General features: G+C 38.7%; 2 protein-coding genes across 3 annotated transcripts; one reads left to right on the forward strand and one right to left on the reverse strand.

Annotated features, from left to right (window-relative positions):
* The first annotated feature begins 1,492 nt into the window (after positions 1-1,492).
* Positions 1,493-2,149, forward strand: LOC137966357 (FAS1 domain-containing protein SELMODRAFT_448915-like). The gene has a single exon (XM_068812945.1). It carries the CDS (start codon positions 1,493-1,495, stop codon positions 2,147-2,149), a length of 657 nt encoding a protein of 218 aa, XP_068669046.1.
* Positions 2,150-2,471: 322 nt separating this feature from the next.
* LOC137965777 (OBERON-like protein) lies at positions 2,472-9,549 on the reverse strand. Of its 2 annotated transcripts, none has more exons than XM_068812119.1 (3): positions 9,370-9,549; positions 6,608-7,773; positions 2,472-3,431 (listed from the first exon to the last, which is right to left on the reverse strand). In XM_068812119.1, exons 2-3 carry the CDS (start codon positions 7,761-7,763, stop codon positions 2,806-2,808), a joined length of 1,782 nt encoding a protein of 593 aa, XP_068668220.1. In that variant the 5' UTR covers positions 7,764-7,773; positions 9,370-9,549; the 3' UTR covers positions 2,472-2,805. The 2 variants fall into 2 exon arrangements, with proteins under 2 accessions (XP_068668220.1, XP_068668221.1); XM_068812120.1 differs by having other exon boundaries at positions 6,608-7,776.
* Positions 9,550-12,146: the final 2,597 nt, after the last annotated feature.

Here is a 12,146-nt window from a genome sequence, read left to right on the forward strand (position 1 = left end):
TTTTGCAACCTTTTTTAAAAAAAAAAAACTTTAAAAAATCGCAGCTTTTTCTTTTTTCGTAATAAAAAACTAAAATTAAAAAACAACTGGAAGTCTGCGGCTGCGCCCGCTTTTTGACCCGGCCAAATCGAGCTCCTCGGCCGTCGTGCCGAGCAGTCAGAAGCATGTGGGTCCCATTTGCCAGCTAGTCCCCGACAACTAACGTTTTATCTTTTTGCGCGAGCGCAGGCTCAAAAGCGCCGCGGACGATGCTCCACTTGACACGTGGAGGTGAAGAGGGACCCGGACCTCTCAGTTCGGTTTCGCCGCTTACGGCGCCGCAGAGGATAACGACAAACCCGTCCACGTCGCCTCGCCGAGAATGAGGAAATGACGATGATGCCACTGCGTCGTCTCGATAGTATGTGGTTCTTGACCGTTTAACCGAATATGTCGAGCGAGTGTCGGTTTGGGTGAGACGCAACAAAGAACTGATGGGATCGTGGATAACTGTGGAGTCTAATTTGAACGGTGATCAAGACCTCCACGTTGCCCTGACCAAACACGACCCCCGCGTTTTCCAATTCGCCGCGCTGTTCATCGTCCCCGAAGTCCGATCTCGAAAAGAAAAATAAAATCCTGTTCTATTATCAATATTTAGATCAAGGGTTCATCTTTATAGACATTCTCTGTGGGGAATATCATGTCGCCATAGATTTGTTTCATTTTTATAATCTTCAATTCATGCAACCACAGGATCACTTTTTTACGATACTGATATAATACGAGAGATCTGATTCTTAAAGATCTCAAGTGCTCGAAACCAAATCTCAGGCTCCTCGCCGGAGGCAGCTCTCTGGTGCGGTTTGTACAGAATTGCCTTGAAAGGGCTGTAATGGGATTGGTACTTTATGGGATCGGAATATATTTCTCTTATTTCAGTCTCTCTTCCTTCTTCTTTTTAGTTCTTTTGATTAAATAGTAGTGAACCCATCAGATTCTGTATAAAAGCAGATAGTTCTTTTGAATTTGTTTATTATCCTTGGTGGTGATGATTTACTTTCCATGGTTTTGGCGCTCCGTTGGATCTTCAGTGTCTGCAATAACAGATCTCAGAGAGAGTTGTTTATGGATTCCAACACAATCACCAGTAACCCTAACCATGGTTTTCTGGTTTCCAGGTTACAATTCTAGTGCAGATTTAAAGCTGGTGCATGTTAGCATCAAGGGCAAATCCACCACCAGTTCATGAGCCACCTACCCATTCAACAGACCTTCAGAATAATGTTGCTTGTAAAAGAAATGTATTTTCTTGAGTCCATGCCAAAGATGGAAGTGAACTAACTGCAATGAAGAAGCCTTCAAAATAAAGCCCCCAAGTCATCTGGGCTTTTTCAACACAACTCTTGACCAGACGATTTCTTAAACTCTTTCTGAGATGGGACTCTGTGTTCTTCTTCTCCTAGCACTCTTCCAACTTTCCTATTCACAATCCATCACTTCTCCTGCAGATATGGGTGACATGGCATCGGCCATGAATAACCTGAGATCAAGATCTTATGAAGGATTTGTCATCCTTCTGAAGATGATAAACTACACCGATAACTCATCGACTGAAGCTGGAGCAACATTCCTGGTTCCTATTGACAAGGTGCTTTCGGAGTACACTTTGTCTCCTCTCAACATACAGCAATTTGTGCTTCGTCACCGCATCGAAAAGCCACTACCATTCAAGAACCTGATGAGCTTCCCTACTGGAACACAGATACCTTCTGGACTCCCAAACCAGACGTTCACAATCACCAATGGAGGGTGGAGGAACTTCAATGTCAACAATGCAAAAATTATTGCACCAAATATCTGCAAAAGCTCTTTAATCAAATGCCATGGTATTGATGCAGTAATCAGTTTACATCAACAAACTATCCCACCTCCTCCACCAGCTTTGATGCCTCCACCAGCAAACATACCACATCCGGATTTGGGAAAGAACATACCAAGCACAATCCACCGACAAAAGCCTCAAATATCTTTAACTGAAGCAACGCCAGGCACCCTTGAGGATCAAAATAGCTCAAGTGGTGGAGTTCGTCCGTTGCTGTGGGAAGTTTTGGTCATTTGGTTATTCTCTTATCTGGTCTCTCTTCTGCTGTTCACATTGAACATCTGAAAGTGACTGCAAATTTTGGGTACTGAAACTACCTTTGTTGCCTGGAAGATGGAATGTCTTCTGCCAAATTTAGGAAACTTTTTCCATAGAATTTTTCCCCTTCATCGTCAAAAGATATAGATGATATCCACAGTCGTTTCTAATAAAAAACATACTTTCTGCTGCTAATTTGAAACTATTTATATTGGTATCATATGTCAGGTTTACTGGACACCAATATCATCCATGGAATTTGATATGTAGTTTCACTTCAGCACATGTATCACAACTTTGAAGAAATAACAAATTACCAATAAAACTTGGTAACCGATTAAAAGAGCAATTGTCACAAATCTATTAGTCTACGTGATCTTCATATTCAAACAACAAGGAAACTATTCATTTTCCTTAGACTCTACAGACTACAGTAATATAACCCAATCAGTTTGAACAACTGATTGCATCTACCTTGAGGCTAACGAGGAAGTCCTAAACCCCCAAGGCAGTCTCACTGTTATCAGTGTTCAGTACAAAAATGAACATAACATTTTGAGGCCCACCAGAAGCATGGGTGCTTGTAAATTTTACATACAAGACAGCAACAGATTAGCAATAGAGATGCAACAAAATAATGGTCATATCATACAGTACAAGTACAAGAACATACCTCACTCTCTTCATGGCACAGAATTGATGGGATGATGGTCGCCAGACTGCCCTTCTGACTTTGCTGGCACATTATACACATTCTTGAGTAAGTCCTGGATCTTGCATAGCATAAGCATCTGGGAAGGGTCTGCTCCACTGCTGCACTGAGAAGCTCGTGAGCTCTCCTGGAGCTTAATCTTCTCAAATAGATACTGTTTCTCAGCCTCAGCCTCATTCAGCCGAAGCTTCAAATACCTACTAGCATATTCTTCCTCTGCCTTTTCAGATTTGGCAAGTGCAATTCTCTGAAGCCTCTCAGCTTCTCGCCTGGCCTCACTAGCCTTGAGCTGGAACATGTCAGCTTCAGCTTGCTTGAGCCTAATAATGCTTTCCAGTTCTTCAATCTGCTGTTTTTTCCTCTGTCTCTCCATCTGCAGCTCAGCTACCTCACGCGCTTTGTCCTCAAGCTCCCGATCACATGCATCAAGGGCATGGCGTGCTTTCTTGAACATCCGCATCTTCTCCTCTGCCACCATCTCCATCTTTCTAACAGCTTCTTGAACCACCTCAGCAATTCGACTGCAAGCCTCCTGCGGTGCTATTAGTCTTCCACTTTCTTCAGTATCAGGGTTCTTTGTAGGGTCCATCTCAAGTTCTGTTGAAAAATCCACACAAAAAATCAGTAATTACAAAAGAAAAAAAAGCTGCCCTTGGGATTTCAACATGAAATAAACATTGAGAACAAGTGTTATTACTATCCAAAAGGTATATCCATCTATAATAATAAAAATAAAAGAGAACAATACAGCGCTAATGCCCAACCAGTTGAAAGCTCCCTCTTCAGACATGGAATCATTATCCAAACATTTTGTAAATGTCACAAACCAAGCCCTCTAACATGTTATGGCCTAGGCGCTGCTAATGAAATGTAAACCTTAAAACATATGGCAAACAATTAAGGTCTCATCATTGAATATATACATACATATAAATATATATACATACAAATAAATATATATATATATATATATATATATATATATATGAATTGAAATGTAAGCATTAAATAATTAACACCAAATGATATGAATCAAGGCACAAACGGGTAACTCTAACCTGATTTGTCAGCCCAATTATTAGTTTAGAAAAAAACAACGGTTCCAATTAATGACATGGCTACTGAATCACAGTGAGGATCCAAATCCCAGCGCCTGAATATTAGATGATATGCAGTACGGTCATACACAAATATAATGCTTCTTGCAGATGACCTTAAAACAATTCTGTCATCAGCTGTATGTATAATTTTATTTCCTCTGGTAATTTCTCCATTTTGGTTTCCTTGTTACAACTTATCATGTCAGGCATTTTGTCTGAATAGCACGAAAATGAAATCTCAGAGGAGAAGAAACTAAACTTCATAGGAAAGAAACTGAGAGAAAGGAAAAATGTACAGCAATATAAAAGGAAAAGGAAAATAAACAAAGACAACTTAGTAAGGGAAAGGATTTCCTAACAACAAGATGGTGCAAGAGAATCCCCTCCCCAGCAACAGTGCCAGACATGTGGATGGTGCACCTCAATGTTTGCAGGGGTAGTTTCCTATTGTTGGAAAAAGAAGCTACTAGAAGCCACAAAGGGGGGTCAACCACCACATCTCCATCCAACTAGGAAATAATAGAATGAACTGAGCTCTCAAGTCAGTCTTTTTGAAGAATTAACCCCAAAGGGGAAGACCACACAAGGATTGTCCTGTTGCATACCCCCAATTTGAACAGCACCAGAACTGCTCTCATGATACCCTCAAAATTAAAACTTATGTCTACCAGCAGAGGGCGCTCCAATTCAAATATAAAGGGTATGTCTGTTGTCCTACAGAACTCTTAGAATTAATTTTACTTAGATGCTTTCGTTTTTACAAGGATTATACTTATCTATCCTTTTTTACTAAAAAAAAACAGCGAGAATTTTATTGAGAGAGGAAGGAAAAACAACAAGGACCCCCCATAATTACATCTTTACTTGAAAGAAGGAAAGACAACCAAATTACATACAACAATAATGAAACAAGAAAATAAAGAAGATACAAGTCCTTCTGCCTACAAACGGAGATGAAGGGGAGCAAGGTTATGTTATACTAATAAATAGAGAGGAGATTGAGCTTCAGGATCTCAACAACCTCGCAGCCTCAATCTTCACTCTTTCACTGTCAATCTCCTTATTCTTTGCTTCCCCATCATATTTTCTGAGCCTCTACTGTCTGCAACAGTCCTTGCACATAGGTTACCTTCTTGGTTATCTCTTACACCATTTCATTAAGCCCCCCCCAAATCCATCACTGATTTCATCGCACTCAATCATGACAGTCAGATGAAGATTAGCAATGGCAAAATAGTCTGATACCATTTTACCTGGGTGCACGCCATACATTGTTTTGATGGCAATGGCTCCTCAGGGCTATTGCAAACCCAAAAGAGGGTATGGCAGCGAAAGATACCTATCAGCCTTGCTGGACATCCTTACCTAAGGGATGCCGACACCCATGGACGGAGAGTCTTGCTTCGCCATCACATCACAAGCGAGAGTTCCCTTGGATTGGGCCTAAGGCGTTATATGGACTATGTGCCATCTTCAATGTGAAGTGGAACATAGGCATTGGGTTGCCTATTCCTTCGAAACGAGAAGTGGTTGAGAGATACCTATCAGCCTTGCCGGACATCCTTACCTAAGGGATGCCGACACCCATGGGCGGAGAGTCCTGCTTCGCCATCACATCACAAGCGAGAGTTCCCTTGGACTGGGCCTAAGGCGTTATATGGACTATGTGCCATCTTCGATGTGAAGTGGAACATAGGCCATGTTAACTCTCTGGGTAGTCACACCTTTGGCACCCAGACACCTTCCCCTCTCCCGAAAAAACATTAAGGAGATAGAAGGAAAACTAGTGATCACCAACGCTAGAACCATCTTTTCCCTCGAACCGGATAGGCCTTCTACCTCTTCCAGTAGAGCCTCAACCAGTTCCCGTTTCGAAGGAATAGGCAACCCAAGACCCAATGCCTATGTTCGACTTCACATCGAAGATGGCACATAGTCCATATAACGCCTTAAGCCCAGTCCAAGGGAACAGTTACTTACAAAGAATAGTCACTTATTCCGACCAAGCCTTAGAGTTTTACGGTAAGACCCTTAACAGGCTAGAGACTGTTGTTGAAGATTTACAGCATAAAGTAAACTTTCTCTATGATGAACATAGACACAAAGAAATTATAAAATGTCAAACTATCCTAGAAAACATTCTAGAGAAAATTGACCACGGAAACAATCTTGTTTTCTTTAAAGAATTAACAGAACTAAAACAAAGTTTAGAAAATCTAAACAAAGATAAAATGCAAGACATTCTAAAAGAAATCTTAGCATTAAAAGAACATGTAGGTTGTTCATCTTCTCCTTCAAGGTATAAAAATCCTTTTACACCTTGGATGCCAGAATGATCTATAGAAAAAATCTAATGGATCATTTAAAAGTGTTAAGAGCAGAAATGTTAAAACAAACACTATACGCCAATTTGGACTAAACTACACGCCCTAGTCTTAAATATCATATATAAAAAAAAGTGCTAGGTTAGGCATTCAGAGGACCTATAGTTGACAATACTATTTCAACTGTCAGCTCTTATATTCACAAACCTCCAGAACTGGAGACAGCTACATTCCATAAGAATATAACCTAACATAAAATTATAGAAAGAGTAAATACAAAGACTATACTTTCAATTTCAATGAGCTACTCCAAGTAAGAAGCACCCATGTGGAATAAAAGCATTGTTACCTTGGAAGAAGTGCAGCATCACTTTCCAAGCCATTAAATCAGCAACTCCATTCTTCAACTTTTCCATGAGATCTTCACACTTCCAAAGCAGTTTTCTGCCCCTTGGATCTTCACTGCCACGGAAAATTCTACTAACAAAATCTAGTTCTCTCATCAAAGATTCCTGGTTCCAACTAGGTGCACAGTGGTGAAAGACATCTTTAACCCATCCCAACAACTCTGACGTTTTATTGCATGCCTGACACCGGAAAAGCATTTCAGCAGGACCCATACCACTCTTGACACATGGACCCATTCCAATTTGTCCAACACGGATAGCACAATCTGTGTGTGTCCAATGAGAACATAAATCACATCCTATCCACCGGCAAGTGTTGACCTCAAAATCAAACTTGTTGCAGATCACACACATACAAAGATTGCAGAAACCATTTCTCTTGCTGCATATTTCACAGCGACAATCGTCAGCAGGCAGAGGGTTTTGACATGCAATATTTCGACACCTCTTGTAAGCAAAAATTTCAATAAGACAAGCATGGGAGAGGCTGATGTTTGGATGAAGAAAAGCTTGGATTCCTGTATTAATTGCAACAAGAATCTCCAACTGAACTCGATGAGCTCGCTGTAGACTTTTATCTGTCAGGTCAGTTCGTCCCTGGACAAGCTTTTGTAGAAGCAAAAATTCTTCTCTATCCTGAGATCCACCTGTTCCTTCAAGGATGACTCGTAGCTCATTTTTTAGCTCTTCCAGAAGCTCTTCTGAAAAAGCATGCATTCTTTCAGAAATTACATCAACTCTGTCCCTAGCAACATTCTGGAGGGAGAGCTTATCTGCAGTAGGAACTCTGCGGACAACTGACTGCTCAGGGCACTCACTTTCTGCTTCCTCTTTGTCCTTCTCTTGTTTCTTTCCCATGAGAGACTCAGAAGGGTTATTCTCAGTAGGCCAAGTTTCCCGTGAACTAGCACTCTCTGAGGGAGACTCACGAGCTGGGTCCGAATTTGAACCAGGTTCTTGAATATCAGGGGACCCGCAAGCATCAGAGGAACGTAGGGATAAGGATGTCTGCAGTCCCCCAGATCTTGGCTGCTGGCGAGGAGGAAGCATCTGAGGGGGTGGTTGCTGATTGAAGTTGGTGCCAGAGGAGGTTCCCATTAGAGGAGGTCTGCTAATTAGACATCAAAGTTTGTCATCAAAAGGACATTTTTAATAAATAAAAAAATGACAGAAGTGAGATAAATAATAGTAATAATTATTGAGAAACACATGAGAAGACCACATTATAGGCCATATAGTTAATGTATACATCTCTACATAAAGTTATCAAGCCTGTAACATGTCTTATTTCTTTTTCTTTAGAGAACAAGAAACACCATATCTCAACATTCAGATGGAACCAAACAACAGCATGGAGGTCAAGAGATCTTCATAAAACAGGAAAAGGATGATTCTAGAACAAATTTTATTATCAAGCAGATGGAACCGTGTATTCTTATTTTCCTTTAGATACCAACATACATTCAATAGCATGGAGGCCAAGAAATCTTGACCAACACAAGAAGAGGAGTTAAACTTTATAAAAAAAAAAAAAAAAAAACTTTATCAAAAAACAAGAAGAGGAGTTAATTCCAAAACAACTTTTGAACATAAACAAGCAAGAACCATGTCTTTTGTCTTTCCTTTTGGCAACAACATACACCAAACTCCAATATTCAGATGGAACCAAACATCAGCATGGAGGTGGAGAAACCATGATAAACACAAGAAGAGGAAGAGTTAATTCTAAAACCATTTTTTACACGTTAAAGAGCACATAGTTGACAACAAAAATCTAACCAAAAAATAAATTAAAAGATTTTCACAATAACACGTACCAAGATAATTCACTGAGTAGACAAATAAAAAATTTGTCCCACCCCACAACTTAAGAAAAAACAATCTCAGAAAGCTTATAATAAGTTCAATATAAACTCCCATAAATTAACCTCCCTACGTGCTTTAATGATAAAATTCTGTAGACCGAGTCAGCAGAGCCAAAAGATACTAGCTGATAGAATCTAAAAGAAGAAAACTTGCAAAACAAACCCTATGCACTTGACGGGGTAGTGTAATACACATTCTCGCATTTATAAGATTTAGACCTCTCGATATATAATGATTAAATGAATTTAAATGGAAAAATCTCAAGCTTGTCAAGCAATTGAAACAGAGGAAGCTCAGTGGAAAATCCACAGAAAGCCACAATTACAACAAAAAATTGCAAAAATAACAAAAATCAAACCCGCGAAACAATTCTTGACTGAAAGTTGTGTCAACTAATCACTGGAAGTATTTTCCGCATAAGTACTAAACCTAGTTAACACAATCCACAACACACAAAAACATACAAATCATAAGCATCCGCAAAAATTAACAGCAGGCTGTTCAGCTCCTAACTGTAGCATAGTGACAACCAGAGGATAGTAATAAAACAAGGACATAACTCCTACTAATTTTTTGTATATCTAATTAAAAATTCCATTAAAGCCAGTCAACCGCCATTCACAAACCCTTAGTTTCCTTAAAATATACCCATTTGAATAAAAGGCGATAACCCAAAAAGTTCATCTTAAAAAAAAGTTAAGATAGATTAGCCGTGCTCGCTTGTCTTAGCTCCCAGAAGCAAATTTCAAAAAATGAAAACAAAGGAAAATCCCAACTATGAAAATTTCAAATTTCCAGACCTGAAAGGAAAAGTAAAAGAAAAGTCAGAATCACTTACAAGTGCTCTCCCAACAGTACTGTCTGCTGCAAAAATTAGTAGATCGGGAAAAACAGAAGCTCAAACCCCGATCCAATTCCCTCTCTAGTAATGGGTAGCAGAAATCACCTCACTCAGACGGTGACATGACTGAGGAGAGAAACTACAAAAGAGGAAGAAACGTCTGACCGCCCTCCTTCATAATCGAAGATGGAGGCGGAGCATCGACCAGTTCGGCCAGTAAGTCATGGGGTTGACTAGTAGGTATCTCTGCCCCACGTCAAATTTTGCGGGGTGACAACCGATGACGTGTAGGTTCGTCGTGGTATCCGGTTTGACTTCCTACCCGGATGGCTCGTGTGGTTTTTTTCACTAATATTCACCTTTTTATTTATTGGAATTTCATATTTACTCTTATTAAAACCTAATCTGGTTTAAATTGGACCCGAGTCTGGGTTGGGAACATTTTATACCAATCTCGAGTCGGCTCGGCTCGGAGCTGGTTTAACTATAAAGAAAGGTTGTTCAACCCAAATGTCACTACATTTATATCCATATTTATCTCTAATATATCTAATCTATTTGTAAACAAAACAAAACCCCTAATCTTCCCTAGGCCTTATGAAGAGTCTAATATGCTTCTCATAAAAACTTAAATAAATGAGAACAAAGAATTACAAATTCGATTTTAATTTGAAAGCTGATACTATAAATGAAATTATACAAATTAAAATTTTAATAATTTGAAGATGGAAAAGGGAGATTTACCGACTCCCTCCTTTGTCTTTTTTGCCAATATATTAGATCTTTTTTTTTACCATGTTCCATGAATTATACAAAATTAAAATTTAATATTTATTATTTTTATATGGAAATTTTCATAAAAAAACCTTCTTATCCTTAAGTTATTGGATTCATATCTGACTTTCATAATGGATGAACGATTTAAGTTCTAATGGATGTTTTTTTTTCGTGTTTGTTCAATAATATAGTCTATTCATGCGCTTAATTACATGTTTTTCGTATTACTTAAGATTTGTTTCTAAACTAAGTTTCCCGCTTATATGACTAAAACAACCTAAGCTTCAAGTTAAGAATTCATATATGTCTATACAATAGAAGTTGAATTGTCGGACAGAGAAAAAAGTAATTATCAAAGAGTTGTTGGTTTGCTTATGAAAAAATGTTGGCACTTTATCACAAAAGCTAGACACTTAAACCTATCTCAGACTAGATTGACCTAACCTTAATCCATACCCAATGTTGAGCCCCAAAGGATATATCATAACAAGCAACTAAGTTTTTAAACTTTGTAGACAATGTTTTATCTCCTTTTTTATTAAGCTAATATATGTTTATACATGACGATTAATGTGCAAAATTGATTTTACAACCAAAGCTCAGACACTAGTAATAACTTAAACAACAAACACAAAAGAAACAAGTAGCAATTTATAATAGTTCACAATCATCTTAGGGAATTGCTAATCCACTCCTAAGGTGTTTTGCACCTTGGAGTTTATGTAGAATATTAGGGTTGTTAAATGACACTTAGATCAAATTACCTCCAAGGGACTTAGACCACTTAGTTTACTACACAACTAATTTATGATACACATCCTCACATAGGGATATGTAACACTGCCTGCCTACACAAGGTCTTATGGTTCAAACAATAGCAAACATGACTTCTCAACTATACCGGCTTTTCTCAATTAAATTAAGATGAGGATAGTCTTGCCTACACAAGACTTTGACCAATGTTTGTAAGGGTTGATTACTTAAATGTACCACAATAATACTTCTTAATTACAAATATACAAATCAAGATCGTAAAAATACATCAAATCCTACAGTGAATCTACCAAAACGTTCAATAGTTTAGTAATTCAACAATTTAAACTAAAAGTGCTAAAATAAAGGCTAAAAAAATTGGCTTTGAATGGAAGTCAATCAAATAAAGGTTTGGGGTGCAAAAGTTGAGCCAAAAGTGATGTTTAAAATCACTTGACAATTAGAGATCTATGTATTCAATCAAGATTTTAAAAGACAAACACCAAAATACATAGTTCAATAGAAAACTATCAAATTCGATTTCCTCTTGAGCTTAGAAGGTGACACAATTTCTCAAAATCATGTGTGAGAGCTTAGAAGGCTTGGAAAATGCAGTCATTGAAGATTAATTAATGTTTGTGTTAAACACCTAGCCAATACTACCCAAAATACCGGCCTATTAGGAGCGGAAGACATAGGTACTTAACCCAGGACCATAACATCACACCCATCGTCGCGAGGCCGACGGCCTACATTGGAGACGGCCCACTTCTGACGACGGCCCATTCTAGCGACGGCCCTAAGGTGCGGGAACACACTCTGGTCGCCCCTTCCGCTAGGTCGCCCCCTCCGCCCAGGGCTACACACCTCCACACGCCATTTGCAGCACACGGGAATCGAACCCACGACGTAGCGCTAACTCTGATACCAAATGTTAAATACCTAGTCAATACTACCTAAAAGACCGACCTGTTAGGAGCGGAAGACATATGTACTTAACCTAGGACCATAACAGTTTGAGGCACGTTGGGTTAAACAAAAAACTCCTCCAATATTGAAAAAAAACTAATTTTTATAACTAAAAAATGATGTTTTAATATTTTACAAAGTTAAGACAAAATAGGTCCATTTTATTGGAATAATATGCATCAAAACCTATTTTTTTATTGAAAATAATGGTAAGTGACTTACAATGTTTTTAGATCTATAACTCTCAAATTAAGGCTTAGAAGACTTGTAAATTT

This window comes from Aristolochia californica, unplaced genomic scaffold, assembly GCF_029961685.1.
Source record: "Aristolochia californica isolate CCGP_79_NKW_82.1479 unplaced genomic scaffold, dmAriCali1.0.hap1 SCAF_5, whole genome shotgun sequence".
In the NCBI taxonomy this organism is placed as follows: Eukaryota; Viridiplantae; Streptophyta; class Magnoliopsida; order Piperales; family Aristolochiaceae; genus Aristolochia; species Aristolochia californica.